The 20,653-nt window shown below is 36.9% G+C and overlaps 1 protein-coding gene across 2 annotated transcripts in view; it reads left to right on the forward strand.

Moving 5' to 3' along the window:
* Positions 1–1,030: 1,030 nt before the first annotated feature.
* LOC121315959 (serine/threonine-protein phosphatase 2A 56 kDa regulatory subunit alpha isoform) overlaps positions 1,031–20,653 on the forward strand; it is a 91,301-nt gene continuing 71,678 nt past the window's right edge. The window contains exon 1 of one of the 2 annotated variants that reach the window (XM_041250596.1): positions 1,031–2,087. In XM_041250596.1, the coding sequence (XP_041106530.1) occupies positions 1,940–2,087 (148 nt within the window). In that variant the 5' untranslated portion in view covers positions 1,031–1,939. The remainder of the gene's footprint in view (positions 2,088–20,653) is intronic. The other variant, XM_041250595.1, reaches the window with a different exon arrangement.

Below are 20,653 nucleotides of genomic sequence, written 5' to 3' on the forward strand. Positions count from 1 at the left end.
ACAGGTGGGACACATAACATTATGAGTCATTTTCAAAGGAACAACATATAAAATTCAGACAGGTGTATATAGGTAGTTTGAGTTGTGTTGGAATTAATACCAGTGAATTTAAAATGATGTACAATTTTAATTTGAAAAGTCTTTATCTGGGGTTACTATTCAAGATGTTTGTAGTTGTTTTGGGGGTGGGGTTCAGGGTTATACTGCTCAGATAGTGAGTTATTACAATGATTCTTTAATTTTCACTTGCCTGATGTTGAGCTGCTTTGAGCCTATCTAAACAGCCGCCCCCACCATTCAAATCATCTTGAAAATATGACCTTTCAACTCTTCCAGCCTCTGATGGATCTGTATTTATTAATCATGAATATTATTTATGACTTTCATTTGACACGTGTGCTAAAAATACCAGTTAATTATGTATGCTTACATCTGAACTTATTTCTGGTAACTCTCACAACGGTTGCAAATTATGAATACGAACGTATGTCCAAAATATAATTTCATTACTTTGCTACACAAATTATTTTTGTTTTTAAGTGACGGACATTCGTTGTGTGGTACTTTCAAATTAATAACTACAGACTTTGTTTCTCAATCACACATGGGTGGAGTGAAAATAAAGTTATGCACCTACATGCATTACATTTTCACTTGATGCCAGACAGTATTCACCTTGCATGCCTGCGTCGTATCATTTACAGCAGAACAAATCAATCGCATTTTAACTTCTAATTGCCATTAACCAATCAAACAGTATCCCCCGCAATCCAGGGGTCGATTTATTTAGACTGACAGGAAATCTGTCAAATAGTATACCAACTCCTCAACGGACTTGCTATTGGTTTGGGCTTTCCATTGTGCACTTCCAATTGGCTTAAAAAATGTACCATTTTCAGTTATGTTTCGTTTCTGGTAGAATGCCATTGGCGTAAATACTGACGTAAATGTGTTTCTCTCTTCTGGTTGGTCAGAGTGTTTGCCGGTGACCTACGCACTGACTGCGAGGGGCAGGTCTACCGACTGACTGGTGGTTGTGTTTTGGTAGCAAAGGTGAGGTTACGTCGAGGTGCGTAGCTTTCAGTTATGCGTTTGTATTTAATTAATTAAACCAAAGTTAAGCTGTTACAGGAAGTGCCGCTTAAAACCGACAAGCCGTGCGGAGTATAAGCATTTGCCTTTTTCTGTTAAATTTCGACAGAGACGTTTGTAGAGAATGACTCGGTTGTTGCTGACGCTTGTTAGATAGTTGAGAGGTTCCCAGACTGTCTTCTTCTCGTACTTGCTTAGGCTTAAACAGCGGTGAGCCACCGGAGATAGTAGCAGATACGTTGTAAAAGCAAAGTTGAGGTTTCCAGAAGAGGGAAAGCGTGTTTTTCGTGATCAGTTAGTTTGGAAGTTAATATATATATATATATATATATATATATATATATATATATATATATATATATATATATATATATTAATATACGGCACATCCGTCTTATTTTTGTGAGCGATCGTTTTGGAATTTGGATTACTATTTTTGCAAGCATAAGTAGCAACCTGTAGATTTATTCCTTTTCAACGATAATGTGGCCGTTTTTTTGTATTTATATTGATCTAGCTTGTATGTTTCGCATTAGGAAAAGCGAATCTGTAAATTGCAATTGATGCCGTAGTTTTAATAGGCGAGTTTTAACATTGGTTGTTTGGTACATTTTCTTGACGGTGGAATTTAATGAATAGAAAAACATTTCAATGGGTGTTGCTGATGAATCATCAGATAGTGTTGGTTTTTAAAATATATAGTGTATATTGAAACTTGGTGATCTGTCCATAGCGGACTTTAGTTTAATCTCCTTTTCACTGTTTAAGATTGTATGATCTGCCGAAGATTAGTCACCTTGAAGTGGAAATATATATAGTCAACATTTTTTAGTAGCCACACAAGAAAATGTCGGCTATCTCGGCAGCAGAAAAGGTGGACGGGTTCACACGAAAATCCGTGAGAAAAGCGCAGAAACAGAAGAGATCGCAAGGCTCGTCTCAGTTCCGGACCCAGAGCAGCCTGGTCGAGCTTTCACCCTTACCACAGCTCAAAGGTAAGAATACAAACTGCTCACAATAGTAAAATAGATAAGTAGGGCTCGCTTGACACCGCATTCAAATATGTACAGGAAGTAACCCAATTTTTCATAGTACTTTACAGAAAGTATTTTGTAATCATTAAAAATGGTATGTTGTGTTAGAGGGACACGGTTAAAAACTATTTAGAACATAAACCATTTCTTTTAAAGTACCTAATTGTAAATTAAGCATGTTTTTAAACCCATACAACAACAACAAAAAAACAAGTGGGATGTAAATTTAATATGACGAAAAAATATTGCATTGCTTAGTGCAAATTGCAAACCTGGAACAAAATGATACTATTGTGGTATTACTTGTTTGGATTACAGTAGAACAGATGCATACTAATAGTCTTCATGCCCTGTCTTTTCAGACATTTTTCCCCCCACAAAGACAGACATGCTGAGTAATACTCAAGAGAATTTAAGGTGATATTCTGATTGCCATACCAGTGCAGTGTTGTGAAGCTGGGATTTACTCATAGTCGTAGCATACAACATTGGCTCTCCATTTAGCTGGTAAACCTCTGCAGATTTGATTTCCCTTGGCTTGATAGACATTAATATGGCCTCTGTACAATTATATTGCGTGACTTGAAACAGTTTCCTGATTGTATAACATACTGTACATTTCAAAATAAGCACTGCATAGTGCAATATTCAACACTTTAAGTGTATAGATGACCTGGTAGTTGTATTGGGTTGTTGCTGTACATAGAGAACTGCATGAACACTTACAAAAATGTACTACAATATACTGCAATAAAGTAAAAGCAGTGTATTTGACATTTGACTGTAATGTGGTTGTACAGTAGCATTGCATAATTAAGTCTTGGTACTGCTGCAGTTGGTGCAGAGGTAGGCAGATGATTGTGTTTGATGCCTGAAGTGTATGTCATGCTACTCAAACCAGTTAAGCAGCATTGCTGGGTGGGTGATGGTAAAATAAACTATGACATTCGCTTCACCTTCATGTTGTCAAGGGATCCAGGGTATACCAGGAAAACAAGCCCCACACCAGGGGGAATACCAAAACCAATTGATTAGACTGGTCCTAGTACATTGGCCACTGTGGTAGGCCTACAGGTTGTGTGGTCACAGTTGCTTCAGTTGTTAGGGTAAATTGTAGACACATCTTACAGTTTTTTTTTTTCTGATGGTTCTGTGGGGATGGCAGTAAAACTTAGTTTGCATTGATGAGGATAATTAGTGATGTTATGGGGTGAATTAAATCACTCCATTAATGTTACTGGTTGTGCACTTCCATTCTTCAAGATTTTGAAAGAAAAGCATTGTTGTAGCACATTTTCATTAGAAAAGTACAGTAGTCTCCGGCTAAGGGAACACCCCTCAGGAAGAAAGCGAAGTGTTCTTATTGCCGAAGTGATCTCTAAGCTGGAGTTAACCACCAGACACAATGTAAATCAATAAATATGTATTACTGGTCATGACGCACATGCGTCAACATATGAAATGAACAGAGTAAGTATGTATGTTAATAAACTATAATAAAAAAGTAACAGACAAACTAACATTAATAAACTAAGTAACAAAATTAACTTACCACACCTACACACATTAAAAAATGCAGCAGCAATAGACAAGACATTCACATTATTTAACACAATGGTGAAGCAACTCACCAGAACGGTAAACACCAAATTGCTTGGCGACTTGTGTCTGATTTCAGGGTTTTTTTTCCAAGAGCGCGAACAATTTCCAATGTTGTAAGTAAAACAGTGGCGCATTTTGCCGTTTTGTAGCAATGAGGTTCACTCGTGGAAATAAAAATACAAAATGAGTCAATGATATGATGGCAATTCTGGAAAGATTTAATAAACCAGTCAGTGTGCCTGAAGACACTTTTGAAAAGACTGAATAAACCATTTTAATTTGTTTGAGATCAAGTTACAAAACAGTGCTGTATCCGTTGTGAACGAATTGCTATCGGTGCCAAGAAGGTGTTATTTTAAGCAAAGTTCCTTTAGCCGGAGCATTAGGTGAAGTGTTGTCTTAGGAGGTGTTAAAATGGTTTTATTCAGCCTTTTCAAAAGTGCCTTGTCATCAGGAGAGTGTCTTAAGGCACAGTGATTGGGTTCCAGAACCGCAGTCATGTCGATTCGTTTTATATTTTTTGATTTCCACGAGTGCACCTCATTGCTACAAAATGGCATGTAAACAAATCGGTGAAATGCACCGCTGTTTCTCGTGCTACAAAAAGTTGGATATTGTTTGAATTTTTATTTTTAACAAAGATTTAAGTTGTTGAATGCAGACAGTGTTTATGCATGCCTGATAGCACTAGCTCCAGCACCTTTTCATTTACAAACCTAAAAAGATAACCACCCTAGATGTACTGTATGAGTTTGAACAAACTGTTTTTCAACCTAGAACATGCCCTTGTAATCAACAACAGTGGTTCTCAGTCTGTGGCCTAAGGGTGATTTTGCACAATTCCTGTACAAAGTTAAAACCTTACTCTGACAGTGTGTTATCATGAATACAGATATTTAGTAGTCATAACAATAGTTACAATTGCGGCCAAAAAAGGTCCAGTGCCTCACTGGGGTTGTAAAATGAAAATTACAAGCGCATTGTGATACAATAGGGCCATGAGTACAGAGTTAATTAAAACCATGTAACTCAATCTGCCACAACTGCAAAATTTAATTAGTACTCTAAACTTTGCTGGGCAAGATTGGCTGCCATATTGTAGTCATGTGACTCTTTGGTTTCCTCATGAAGATCACTCTGATATGTTGGCTTAGTGCTGTGTACACAGTTGTGTTCTGTGGTGGTTGGGTTTGACCATGGAGATCGTACAAGAAAAATGAGCACTTCTTATATTTACAGGGTTTTAAAAACTCTGCATGATAAATGTGTTGGTGACCATGACATTGACCTCTGGCCAAATGTTGTGGTCATGTGACTTTGTTGGGGTATAGCAGAACACTTTGAGATATTGTCTTGCTATTTCTGGTACACCGCTGAATTTCCTGATTCTGTTCTGCAGCCACGTTGGTTGAAACTAGCATTACCTATGATACAGATCTTCACATATCCATGAGGTTGATTTCCCACAACAAATTGCCCATGTAGAGTAATGCACTTACTCTGGAGGGGGCAATTTGCCTGCAGTTTTCTCCCTTTAATTGAATGTTGCCCTCTTGTTCTAACTGTTTATTCTTGATTTTTTGTATTAAATGTGATTTGCCACTTTCTATTTTTGTAAAAAAAAAAACTGTTTTTGAAGCACTGCACTCTTTAACAGTACATGAGTTTAAGCAGGTACATTTCTTTTATATGCACTTTATTTTTTTTTATTTAATATTTTACTGTTTTCACCAAATCAGTTGATCTTCTAGTGTACAATAAACAAATCCCAGATATCAGTCAGTAGATATATAGTCATGCTGTGGTACTGTCAAGTGGTTCAAATCAACGGGTCAGTTGAACTGTAAAAATAAATATGAAACAAACATACATTTGGGCAGGTCATGTATAATATTAATCCATATTCCTAAAATAAGAGGAGACTATGTTCCATATTTCTGTAAATTCAGACTATTTTGTCTAAATCATAGCAAATTCCTTCCAACTTAATCATTTCTGAAACTGTTTCCAAAGTGCTAATGTAAAAAAACCATTAATGCACTGTAGGAGTGGCAAAAAAGTCTGTCTGCCAGAAATGACACAGTTGATGGAAATGAGAAATACGAACCACAACGTGTTTTGATTGCACCGATTTACCACCTTGCCAACATTTGCATGCCTTACTTGTGGAGATTGCAAAATGTCAGCATTTTATACCGGACGGCAGGTTAGGCTACCCACACACTACAGCTGCCAAATAGTGATCTCTACGTGATATCACTGATACCTTACTCTTTCCAGCTTTAAAATAAATGTCTGGTATGGCCTAATTGGTGTTTTTTTTCCCCTTCTTTTACTGATGCAATCCTAGTTTTTTGTGGAATTTACTGTAATGTTTTTTCATTGTACCATTCCTCGTTTTATAACATTTATTTTAATCAAGCTAAAACGTTGTATTATTAAATGTGTCTATGACCACTTTGTTTATTGAGAATGCATGACAATGGCAGAGTTTATAAAAACCAAAAAAAACCACAGACATTGTCTGCTCTCTGTTTTTACCTGAAATACAAAGCAGATTTTTTTTGACAGTAACTACTGTATGGCATTCTCTTTTTGTAGTTAATTCACGAGGGTAAAGTAAGGCCTTTCTTATTTCTGAGATATTTTTCAACTTTTAATAGTGTTACATAAAGTGGCTTTGAAAACCATTTTGCAAATTATTGAGTATTAGAATTCTTGTCTGAATCTTATATCCGGATATGAAAATACCAGTTCATCCCAGCGATATCTAAATCGGCAAGCTCACACAGCTAGAACTAATGCATCCTGCTTAAAATGCATATTTTACATAGCGTTATGATTGAAGACTGTATACCCTGATGTGACACATTGTACAACCAGGATTTTATGTATTTTTATTTTTTAAATATAAAAGATAAGCTTTGGCTAAGGGACCTTATTTAGGACTACTGATTTTCCAATCAGGGGAATAGCAAATTCTATTTTGCACAAATGAGGTTAAGGCAGAAGACGTAGTTATTTTTTTATATATATATATATATATTGATTTGGCCTAAGGTTAGAAAAAAACTAAAACCGGTTCCAATACTTTCGTGGTAGTAAAGACAACAAACACTTGTTCGTAATGTTCTGTAAATATTTATACAGCAACCGATTATTAACGATAAATTTAAAATAAACAAAAAAACTTAATTTACAACAGTTTTGTGTAGGTGACATCACTGTTGTGATCAATCATTTTTAGGTGACCACTGACATCTGTAGATGTTTAGTCTACAAAAAACTAAAACGACACGTATGTTTGAAAAGACCTGTTTAGCTTATTGCTGGCATTACAATAAAAATTTTTTTTTAAAAATTAACAGTTTAGTACCAGTCCAGCACCGTCATGTGAGAGTAGTCCCATTTCCTGTATCCACAAATGAAGTTTAGTGTTCTTCTGGCATTACAATAACCAGGATCAAATATGAAACGCTTTGGTAAAAAAAGGTTGTTGTCTGATTGTAATTTAAATAGCGCGCCTTTTAGTTAATGTAAGCACGTAATGAATCGTCCCAATTGTTTATTTGATAATTCTGTCTTGTTTACTAAATTTTACAAGAGGTGTGTCTCCAGACAGAACGTCTTTATGATACAAACTGTGTGTAGTGACTACATCCTTAACATAGTGAAGAGATCCATTTCCTTTGAGGAATGGATAGCTAGAAAAACAGCTTTTGAGCTTCTTTCTTCGTCATCAGATAATATAATTTAATTAAGAAGTGGTCATGGTTTAACATGGCTAATTATAGCTTTACTAAATGCAGATAGTGGAAAGAAATAAACTAAACAATAACTAAATACGTAATTTAGCTTATTTTCGGGAAAGCTTGTTTTTATGTTTTTCAGCATAGAAGAATGCAGTGCTTTGCATTTGTTGCTGTCTTTTTTTGCATTTTTGTTCTCTACATGTTTAAAACTGGCAATGTTATCTTAATGGTATTGACTTGTACATGATCAACCGAATTACAGCAGCATTTACAGAATAGTATCCTACCATCCTCATATAGATAACAGCTCTGTTTTGTACACTGCATTTTGTTTTTTTCATTAATTCAGCCCCCATGTTGAGTTTCAGCAGAGACATGTGAGTGAAGTCACATCATGAATTAACTACACTTGACAAAATAAAATCAGTAGCCCAACATATTATCACAGATGATGAGTTGGGCAGATCAGATTTTCTCCGTTCCCTGTAATTTGAAGAGTAACCATTTTTAATTCCCAGCTGCCGCTTGTGCTACCAGTTGCTGAGACGTGAAATACCTTCTCTGTGGTTGCCCTGTGATTGATTCAGTAATGTTATTGTGACAGCCATGTCGTGTAAATGCTGATGCCTAATTTGCAGCTACTGTAAGTCACTGTGGCTTGAGAATTGAGGAGTGGCCTGAAACTACTTGATAACCCTCAATTTAATTTTCTTTAAATATCCTTGCTTCATATTACCAAACGATTACAGCTTTCTGGAAAGTGAAATGCACCTATTGAGCACAGTGAACATTTTAAAACTACACCAGGTTGCATATCCTTGGCCATTTCACCGGGTTTCCATTTTTCTATAAATTCTGTCAAGTCTGGAGTGGAGAATCTGTGATTTAGCTTGTTTTTTTTTGGGTCTTGATGCAACATTAAGTACACTATTTATGTAAACTGCTGTGCAAAAGTCTTATGAGAATCAACAATTTACTCAAAGCCTCCACTACTGTTTTCTACTATTATAACTAGGGGTCTACTTAAATCACTGTAAATTTACGTATTTTTCACAAGTAGGCTGCGGAATAAAATTAGGATTTAGCTGACATTTCGCAGACCTGTTTTAAACGTTAAATAAACTTAAGCAGACAGTATTTCAGAACAACTATAAAGCCTTAAAATAGTGGTACTTGCTTCCTTACTAAAAGAGTGCTGTCATCTGTTAAAGGCAAGCAACATACCCTTGCAGTTGACTTGCCCATACATTGAGACTGCACGTCTGCTTCTGCTGAACTGGTATGAAGTGTAAGCCAAAGCTTTGCCAAGTTATGCAGATGTGGAAATTGATTAGAAACAGCCCTAAAACTCAGTTATCTAAGGGCATCTGGCACTCTTTAATAAAGGCAATGTGTGCAGCACGTGCGTTGTCATGTTATTTGTCCCATCCAATAATTTACTTTATTAGTACAGAGTCAAAACAAAGAAAATGTGGTTATTCGGGTCTAAAATTCCAACTGCGAGAAAGTAAGCAGCAGGTTGAATTTAGATGGCTGTGCTAGATCGTTTTAGTACTGAGTTAACTTGCAGACAGGAATACTTTTTTTCTAGGATGACTTTCCAGTTTGGTTTCTGAAAGCTGTTTATTTTTCTGTTTAGCAGCCTCTGTAATAGCCTTTTGTTTTAACGTGTGATTCTGAAGCTAAATAGCGATCGATCGTATTTTCTCCAAAGATATGCAAAACAATTACCTCAATCTGCCTGTACAGTTTCTTTGGGAAATATCTTTAAACTGTCATCGGCTGAAATATACTTTCACTTTTTTAGTCGTCCATTTCTACTATTTCACCTCCAATGCTGAAAACTAGATTTTAGCAACCTAAATGAGAACAATGCAGCACCAACTTTCTCCCACACCCTACTGCACTGTACAGGTCACGGAAAAGCAGTACAGATGCACTGATAGGCTGATTAAAACTTTGTTGTCATTTGAATAGTAAACAACAGCGTTTGCCGCTGTGTTTTTCTGGACGTTTTTTTTTTTTTTTTTAGAAATGTTATTTCTGGACGTTTTTTTGTTTGTTTGTTTTTTGCTTAAGTTCAGTGCACACAGGACAGCGAAGGAATAAAAAAAGGGCTATCTACAAAAGGAAGATACATGGTTTGCGTGCGTTGTGCAGTGGTTCATTTAAACAAGTTTTTTTCTTTTTTTTTTTTTTCTCTCCTCTCTGTACTTGTCCGGTATGCATTGGTCCCTAAAAGAGGTGAATTTTGCGAAATCGCGATTTTAGGTAGGCCCCTAATTGTAACAACCTTGACTTGGATAAAAGAGGAAAAACACAGCGTGAAATAGCTGGCATCACTTGATTTTCAAGATGTGGTATCTGAAGCATAATCAACAAGTACGAAGAAACATCATCTGTAATTGACAAACCCAGGACTAGAAGACCCAAGAAGCTGTCTAACAAGGATGAGCAATACCTGAAGGTAATATCCTTAAGGAACAGAAAGAAGACAAGCGAAGTAACAGAACTGGCAGAGGGCACAGGTGTCGTTGTCCATCCATCAACAGTCCAAAGCACATTTGACCATTGTTTCATAGTCCAATTGTCATTTCTTAACAGAGATATTCTTACTGCAACACACCCTATTAAGTCCTGATTTAAAGAGTGACCTTCATAGTGTTGATTTGATGGACAATGTCATCTTGGAGGCTTTGAGTAAGACTTTTGCACAGCAGTGTATAAGAGACTACTGCATTTCTAGAGTAGATCTCATTTGCACCAATTGTTTATTATTCAATTAACATTGATGGGGTGGTACCAAAGAATCATCAGGGAGACTGTGCAGTATCTTGTTGGAACTGAAATAGTAAAAGATTTGATTAAGAGCCCAAAGGCTTGGTTAACCAGAGGAAGTGCTGTCCAACAATGAATTGTAACCACTGATGATGGCACCATTTGAGGAAGCACAGCTTTACAGAAAATCTAAACCATGAGCATTCAGATTATTTTTGAAAAGGGGATGGGGTCTAAAAGTTGCAGAGAATATGACAATATAGAAGGGAGTTGAGGGATCTAAAACAGCAGCAGTGTTTTGGAGAGGGAAGGAGATCCCTTTCCCTGGCTTTCCTTTACATCCCTGTGGACCAGATTGAGTTACAGCATTGACAGCCGCTAGTAGGGCTGCAACCAAGGGTACATTTTGACCTTTGAAGGTTCAGAACGCATTACTGAAGGAAGGTTCGAACTTTCGATCTTACTCATTTGCATAATTTATTGCCGATGTCACCATCACTACTAGTTTTATAGTTGATTGAAAATCCTGTTTTCCATTTAATCCATTTTAATGGAATAAAACATTCACATATTGTTTAAAAATATGTTATTGTAACAGGGCAAGGAGCCCTGTACATGTATTTGTTTATTTTTGGAACAAGGTCTCCCCCTCCCCCTCTGTTTTATAATTTACTGTATTTAAATATGATGGCGAAAGCTGTGGTTATTGTTTTTGTATTATCATTTATTTATTGTAGTTCTGATGGCGTAGCAGTGTTTGTGTATTGTATTGTGTGTTATATATATCTATATATAATATGTGTGTGTGTGTGTGTGTGTGTGTGTGTGTGTGTGTGTGTATATATATATATATATATATATATATATATATATATATATATATATATATATATATATATATATATATATATATATATGTTGACAGCGCAGCGAAGCTCTGTATGTTATTGTTTTGTTTTTATTTAAAATATGTTCTGGCAGAGGCGAGGTTGGTAGCTCGTCCTCTGCCAGGAATAATTAGGAAACTCGTGCAGAATGTAACCGAGGGATTAATGAATAACTGATAGCTAGTTAATCCCTTGGTCACTAATATAAAAGCCTGCAGCTCTCGGCACTCGGTGAGGGGTATTCTCAAGGAGGAACGAGAGCGAGAGAGAAGTTTAAAAACTAAACGGTTTATCTAGGAACAGTGAAGGCGATTTGCCCAGCCTGACTGATATCTGTTTGTGTTTTGATTTGTTTTTGTTTATTTTTTTAAATTAAGTAAATTTACAGTATAATCGTAAATCTTGAAAAACTACTCACTTCTAAATCTTTTGTAGTCATTTTTGTATTACTTTAGTATAAATACATGTTAATTTGGATTCATAGGTTGTTTTTTCTGACTTTATGTGAACAAAAAGACACACATTTGCCTGTTTTCCCATTGGAAATAGTGAAATATCACTGTCCTGGTCACAAAAGCAAAGTCTGTGGGGAATAATAGCCATTTTCTATACTTTTGAGGTATAAGCAATTAGGAAATAACACTTACTGCCCAGGAACAAAAAAAAAAAAAAAAAAAAAAATTGTTAGTGTTATTATTCGGCCTGGCTTGTCGCTGCAACCGCCGAACTAACTTGGCAGAGACGAAGACGAGCACTCGTGGCCTCTGAAACGAGTGCTGTCAGTCATCCACTTTTATCACTCTGGAAGCTAGTCATGCAGCCATATTCAGAACTTGCAGCATCAGACGACCGCACAGTTTTGAATTGCGTACAGGCTGGCCTGCAGGCGCCCGGCTAGCCACGGGTCGCTGGTGTGCGGTGAGCCAAGGACTCTCCAGCCGACCTAACCCCTACCCTGCCCGGGCAGCACTTGGCCAGTTATGTGCTGCCCCTGGGAACTCTTGTCCACGGATGGCAGTGGCATAGCTTGGATTCGAACCGGTGAGCTCCAAGATCCTGCACCCTGGAAGGAGTGCCTTTACCGGATGCACTACTCTGGGAGCCCACTCAGCATGCTGTTTTAACAGATTGATTGGGTTTCACAATATCTAGTGGAAATGAATTCTAAATGCCAATTAAACTAGATGTAGTAATTTTATAAAGTTGCATTATATTAATTCCATTAAGGCATAAAAACAAGGTGAAGTGAAAAGGATAAAGGGCAGTGCTGAAAGGTCATTGTATAAGATGCTCCAGAGTCCTAAGATTGTAGTGTGATTACAGTCAATACTCTGGGATAGCAACACTTGCTGTCGGCCCTACTGATGGAGGACTAGGAGCTAGTGTTGTGTGATACCTCATTTAGGGAGCCTCAATACAACACCATGCAAAGTATTATGATATTAGATACCTTCGATCTTATTTCCATTTACATGTCATAAACGTTTAAGAGACCCTCCCCCCCCCCCCCCCCCCCCCCCCCCCCCAAGTACAAGTGTACAAATGATTATGTCAATAATTATTATTACCACCTTACGAACTATACAGTGTGTGTGTGTGTGTGTATGTGTATATATATATATATATATATATATATATATATATATATATATATATATATATATATATGTGTGTGTGTGTGTGTGTTTTTACTCAAAAAGCCAACTTCCCAACATTTTGGTATGTTTTAACTAACCTTTGTCAAGGGAAAGTGTTTGAAAACAAACATTGGAGGTATTTATAGGCTTCTTGTTGCTGTGGAAACCACGCGTTTATTTCTCTTTTAAATCTAATGTCTTTGATGTCATTCACTATGTTGCTGATGTAACAATGTAATGTTCCTTACTATTTAAACATTCAGGCATTCAGGTATCTAGTCTAATTTTAAGTTTTGTTAATGGTGTGTTATGTTAAATGCGATCAGATTGTGTTTCAAGTACTGTATTGCATGAAAGGAAATTCAGATTTAGGTCTGTTCCAAATCAACATCCACAGCATCAGTTCTATTGTCTAATGTGTTTTTTTTTTTTTTTAATACGGCAGTTAGTATGGGGGGGGGGGGGGGGGGCATAATGTGTTGTCAGAATGCTCTTGAGTGCTTATGCATGCTGCCATGTTCGGTGGCGCACTGCACTGCCTAATGCAGTTTTGTGTAAACAGAATATCATACAGTGAAAGGTTTAAAGCCCTGCAGACATCTCTTTAATCGGTTGCTTTCCAGTTGATTTGAATGTAATCTACCATATTTAGGTTGGGGGGTGGGAGAAACTGTGAAGAATGGGCTGTTGAGAGAAGATTTTGAAAATGGTCCCTTGCTTTTGCATGCTTTTATAAGGTACTAAATTTTAAAAAAAAGTCCTAGATTGTGGACTGTGGTGTTCCTTGAGGTATAGAAAACAAACGGCTTAAACCCAGTGCTTGGACACACAGACTTGAAAAAGCAACATTTAGCACAGGAAAAACTAAGAAGTATCAATGCAGGAACACAGTTACCACTGTAGTCTTCTGTACGGTATTAAACTAAGAAAAAAAAAGGGACCTGTATTTAATTTTAATGATTGCACATGAATTATTAGCTCCCTACTTGGCACATTAAACTTCACGTAACAGACTATATGGCTGTAAACTGAAGTGTTTTATCAGGGGTATTTGTTTTATTGCGCTACATGATTGGAAGCTTTGTGATAATCAATTTTTCATCCCCCGTGGTCAAGCACTGGTGCTGTAGGCTATATGCTCCGAGTTATTAAGGGTCCAGTTCAATTTTAAATTGTAGATGTTCATACAGCAGATAGCCATTGTGATGCAATATATAAATTCATTTTCCATTTATTAGCATTTCATTATACAGTATGTCTAGTGTGCCTGTCAGTAATGAAAGATTCTGTAGCCATATCCCCAGAGCCTCGTAATCCAGCTCATTCATTTAACTCTGCATTTTCAAGCCCTGATTGTCATGGCCCTTGAATAGCAAGCACATTGATTTGCATTCTGAGTTCTTCATTAGGCCTCGGGTTAATTCTCGCCTACGTTACATAAAAGGTCATTATGATCAAGCCACGTCACATTTGATCCCTCTTGAATGTATCGTACATTGTCATTTAATGCTCCATTGTGACAAGTAGGCCTGAGTTATCTAGTTTTACATTTTTGTATTTTATTGCTAGAAGAAAATTACCACTTTGAAAGTTAAGCTGCATCCACACTGGATGTGAGCGAATAATTTAGAATTACGGCAGTCAAATGGGAGTATCCACGCCAGCAGCGAGCGGCATCTCTGAGAATTTCTCGTTGCTAAATTAGAACTGTTTTTTTTTTTTGTGTGACTGGAATGAAACTGACCAATCAGAGCAAAGTTAACACCCCTGAAACATGTCACGCCTCAAGACAGGTTAATCATCTATGACAGTTAATTTGAGGTGCAGCAGTATCCATTATTATATGATTGCAAATTGAACGACAACATCCAGAAGAAAGGCACTGTCTGAGTGGCTTGCAGTTGGTGCATTTAGCAGCACAGAGACATTTTCTTTCTGATAATGCAAGTGGTATAAAAATAGGTTTATTAATAAGCAAAAATAAACTGGAGCATACATGCAGTCTACATATCCAGCATTTAAATGAAAAATGTGCACTTTAGCAGGCTTTTAAAAATGACACAGAAAAGTTATGCATTCACACAACTTGAACATGTGACCTAATTAAGCTATGGCTTTTTTTTTTTTTTTTTTTGGTTTGTTATGATCAGTAATGTTTTGTTCACTAAATTTGTTCTGTGGCACAAATCCATGACAAGGTTTTTTACATACGCATAAAGCAGAGTTTTATGGAGATTCGCCAAACAAAAATATTAGGTCCTACTATTTTATACGTTGTAAAACAAAGACAGCAATACATTTTTATTGTGTGACGCATCCCAGCATTACCAAGCTCATACATAGATTTGAAGATTGAGCCATATTTATAAAGCATTTTCTGTCAAGTTCACCGGAATGTTTTAAAAGGAAAAACTAACTAAAAAGTAAATTAATAATTCAAGGTATAATAATAATGAAGATGGTGATTTATGTAGTGCTTGCCAACAATATAATAATAATATTATTATTATTATAATATTATTATTATTATTATTAAGTTACCCTTTAAAATACTTAGTTAACAACGTATCAAAGAAATAATGTGTAAAGAAACAGAATTGAGAGTGCAGTAAATTGTGTATATATAAACATATAACCATAAAATAATTGTTGAAAATATCAGTTCAACTATATTACTATTGTTCAGCTGTCTGACAGCTGGTGATATACTAGTAGTCCGATTTGAAGCCTGGTACCACTTAAAAAATAAATAAATAAATAAACCTACGACTATAACTGTACAATAACAACAAAAAAAAAAATTAGATAGATGTTCAATAACTGATCTATAGATTTTACAAGTCCAACCTTTATTTTACAGCAGAGTTGCTGGAGGTCAGGGTGGTAACCAAACAAAACCTGTTTTGTAATAGGACAGCCCATCTCTAGCATGTCCAATAGGAATGCGCGGGCGGGGTCGTGTATTTATTTCCAGTCTTTTGGATTGTTTCCAAGTCGCGTCTGGTGTGGAGTGACATTCGGTGACTTTGCTCGTGTCGCTCTGTCCAGTGTGGATGCAGATTAACCAAGGAAACCATATAGGACAATATCATTTAAAATTTTTAAACTTATCTAGTCGGGGCCTAATAACATCTATATTTAATTTTGATTAATTAAATCAAGCTTGCAGGTCAAGAAATTTTTAGCTGTTTCTGAGAATTAAAAGTTTATCATTTTTCAAAGTACTGTTTAATCAAAGAATGCTCCTAAAGTTTTCTTTTTTTTTTTTTTTTTTTTTTTTTAAGTTTTGTGACTAGAACCAATACTGTAATTCTAAACTCTTTTCCAATTGTCATTTAGTTTGAATGTGCACATCAGATCACTCTGTGGTTACACCCACATACCAACTGCTGCTGAAGTTCATGTGTCAACACAACACCGCTACTGTTATCGCCACCTCTGCTTGTCTTTTTACACACCCTGTGCAGTCTTCTAGATCTACTGTACACTGCAAGCAAAATGTAGTTTAAAAAAAAAAAAAAACTACTTTTTTAAAGGTTTAACTTTTCCAATATTACCCCCATAATCCTTTCTTTCACTTTGTACTCTTTGGGTTGAAAATAAATGTGTGTGTGTGTGTGATTGTTATATATAATTTTTTTTTTTTTAACATAAAAGGAACTAAATGTATCGCCTGCTGCTGGACCATTCTGCAGATTTTAATAATGAAGTTAGTTTGTTCAGAAACAGCTTTTAAAATTGGAAAAATACATTTCAGTTCCATATCTTTTTTTAAAATATGACAATTTGGAGGTTGTTACATAATCTTCAGGCTTTCACCAACAGTAATTTTCCTTGGCGCTTTGATAAGTATTTGATTACAATGAATGATGGAGTTAGAACTCAAGTTACAGAATAAAATTAAACACAATAAACTCTACTATACACATGGATACATATAGTCGAACTTCGTACATTATGAGGAAGGTTTGGTTGCTTTGACACAAGATGGCCCTAGAGTGTTTCCATCCCATGATGAGCTTGTTGGGGTCAGATTTTTCTTTTCCATGTCTGTCCAGTGGTGTTTCCTGGTTTTGATATCGCTTTCTCTTATGTAGATTGGTCATGTTTCAGCTTTCAAAGAAACACGGGTACAGTCGTTCAGTCGTAACTTATAACTTGATGGCAAAGCTCAGAAATAGCAGCTTAACCACAGTTTAAACGTGAAACGCACTGGAAATCTGCATCCAGGAATGAAGACTAGAATACTTGACTAGAGTTCAATCAGAGAAAATGCCGCCTCAGACCAGCAACATTCAGGATAGCATGAGTGTTTGTTTGGGAAATAATTAAACCTTTTACAAACTACAATAAAACTACCTTCTGCAGTAAAATGATTAACATGGTGAGGTGCTTCATAGAGTTAATCTTTGCTTTAGTTGGTCTTGGATTTAAAGAACATGTTTGTCATGATCTAAATGTTTCAACCAAGTGTTGATGATGCTGCTCCAGCTTGCGAGGTCAGACTTGTGCAGGTAGTAAGAGGAAATGTCAAAACTATATAGAATACAGGGCTTTATGGGGGAGAGGTGTCATGTTTTGACGAAGTTGCCTCTGGCAGGAATGGGGACACTCACGGTCTGCTGAAAACAGAGCTATAGCCAAAACCTGTTCATTAATCCCTTTAGTCTTACAAACCACTGCAACTGACATAGAAGATACCCTTTAGACGTGACAGTGGTCCACAACGGGACTCAACGCTGCACTATTCTACCCATTTCATTACTTTGTTTATCCTTCTATATAGACATTGATAAGGACTGCAGTTGATGTTTGTCATTGTATGTTTACATACTGTACAGGTGCATCCGTTATGTGCTGTAGCCTTTTTACAAGAGACCAGTGACTTCAGAAGTGATTAAGAATGGAAATGGGATTTTATATCCATTACTGTTGTAATATACCAAAAAGAAACTAAAATAAACATTTCAGTAAGTTGTCTGTATCAATGACTACATGTCTCCAGTTTGTGTAACAATTAAGTTTTTAAAGTTTATTGGTGCCTTTTTAAATATAGTACAGAAAAGACTATAGTTCAATATGTCTCATCTGGATTGGTCAATTTAAATAAACATGTGGATCACAGAATTCCCTCCAGGCACTTTAGAGGCAGTTTTTTCTCATGGACAATATTGAATTTATGGAGTGGGTTGTAATCTTAGAAATCTAAGGTCTGTATCACTTTCTGCATTGCAGACCTGTATACAGGTCTAAACTGCAACGTGTTCTATAAGAAAGGTAACTCCATTCAAAACAGAAAAGTAATTTAAGAATATATCTGTTTATTTTTCAGGAAGACTCAACTGTTTGAGTCCTGTATGATGTTAAACAAATGTGCAATACACACAGTGAAATATGCATGAATTGAACATTGTTTTATATTCAATAATAACTAAGCTTTCAATAATTCCTACCAGAATGATTAACTGAATACACAGTGCTCATTTATTTTAACATCATGGCTGTGCCAAACCTTTTCCTGCCATGACGATTAAATATTATATTGATTACAGAACTGACAAATGGAACTTGCAGTTTCTCCACTATGAATGGAAAAATATATGGCACCATTCCAAAAACAACTGATTTTGATTCTGACAAATTGCTTTGTCATTAACTTTGAATCAAGGAGGTGTTTTTGTTTGTTTTACAATATTTTAAGTTAGGTTATTATTTTCTCCCAATTTGGCATATCCAATTATTTTTAGGCTCCACTCACCGCTACCAACTGCACTGACTTGGGAGCAGCGAAGAACAACACGCACTGTCCTCTGAAGCATGTGCTGTCAGTTGACCGCTTTTTTTCACACTGCAGACTCCCTGTGCAGCCACCTCAGAGCTACCTCGTCGGAGGAGAACGCAGATCTGGACAGCTTACAGGCAAGCCTGTAGGCGCCCGGCAAGACTACAGGGGTCGCTGGTGCGCAGTGAGCCGAGGACACCCTGGCTGTCCCAAGCCCTCCCTCCCCCTGTATGTACACATACAGTGGTTTTCAGAAGTACTGACCCCCCCCCCCGCGAACTTTCCACATTTTGTTGGCACCTGAGCGTACTCCACGATGCTTTCTACATGTAAAGTCTAATTGGAATCTACACAAACACATTGATAAAGTAAAAAAATGCATACAGAATATAAGTAAGATTTACAGAGAAAAAACAGGTTAATCTCAGTTGTATAGTATTCAAACCCTTTGCTACTGCAGCCCTAAATCAGCTCGCGTGCATATGATTTGTTTGAAAGGTCACAAAATTAGTGAAATGTTTCAACCTGTGTGTACTCAAAGTGGTTTAACTTGTAGATAATTTTCATCAGGTATATAAAGACTTTCAAGCTGCAACTCGCATAGTGGTCCAACAAAGCAACCATGAAGACCAAGGAGCTTTTGAAACAAGTCAGGGATGAAATGGTAGAGAGGTACAGAGCAGGAGAAGGGTACAAGGAAATTTCAAAGGTGCTGACTATCCCTCAGCACATTGAAAGTCCATCATTAAGTGGAAGATGCATCATACCACCCAGACACTACCCAGATCAGGTCACGCTCCCAAACTGGTTTGGGATGTCACTCTGAAGCCAACAATGACCTTGAGAGAGCTGCAAAGTTCTGTGTCTGAGATGGGAGTCAGTGTCCACACATCAACAATAAGCCGATCCCTACACAAAAGTGGCCTGTATGGACGAGTGGCAAGAAAGAAGCCATTACTCAAAAAGCCTCATAAAGCATGTAGATGATACTGCAGACATGTGGAAAAAAGGTTTTTTGGTCAGACGAGACAAAAATTGAACTTTTTTGCTCTAAATTCTAAGCGTTATGTCTGTCGCAAGAACAACACTGCACATCACCCAGTCAGTACCATCCCAACTGTCAAGCAGGGTGGTGGCATACAGCTTTGAATAAAAAAAGTTAATGTGAAAAAATGTGCATATATTCATTGTAGTGGGGGGGTGAATACTTCCGCAAACCACTGTGTGTGTGTGTGTGTGTGTGTGTGTGTGTGTGTCTATATATATATGTATATGCGTATGTATATATACACACACACACACACATACACGGTGCCTATAGAAAGTCTACACCCCCCCCCCCCCCCTTGAACTTTTTCACATTTTGTTGTGTCAGTGCATCAGTTGCATGCATTTAAGTGAGGATTTTTTTCCCACTTTTCTACACACCATACTCCACACTGTTAAGGGGGAAAAAAGTTTTTATTGGCCATAAAAGCCTGAAGCGCTTGCAAAGTTGCCATTGGCCTCTTGGTAGCCTCTCTGATCAGTCTCCTCCTTGCTTGGTCATCCAGTTTGGAGGGATGGCCTGTACTAGTCAGGGTCTTGGTGGTGCCATACACCTTCCACGTCTTAATAATCGTCTTGACCGTGCTCCAAGTGATATTCAAGGCCTTTAGATTTTTTTTTTTTTTTTTAAAGCCCATCCCCTGATCTGTGTCTTTCAACAGCTTTGTCCCAGAGTTTTTTGGAAAGCGCCTTGGTGCTCATGGTTGAGTCTGCTTTGAAATGCACTGCCCAGCAGATGGAGCCTACAGGAACTGCTGAATTTATCCTGAAATAGTGAGAATCACTACAATTTAACACTGGTGGAACCCCCCTAGCTTGATGTGTGATTTTAAAGACGATTGGTTACACCTGAGCTAATTTAGGATTGCTATTACAAGGGGGGTGGACACACATCCAACCAAGCTATTTCTTTATTTTTAATTAATTTTCTACAAATTTCTAGAATCATTTTTTTTCACTTGGATGTTGTGGGGTAGGATGTGTAGATAATTTATTTGTCCCATCACTAAAAGTAATTGGTACTGTGCGCTGTTTAATATAC

Source organism: Polyodon spathula, chromosome 5 (assembly GCF_017654505.1).
Source record: "Polyodon spathula isolate WHYD16114869_AA chromosome 5, ASM1765450v1, whole genome shotgun sequence".
Taxonomy (NCBI): Eukaryota; Metazoa; Chordata; class Actinopteri; order Acipenseriformes; family Polyodontidae; genus Polyodon; species Polyodon spathula.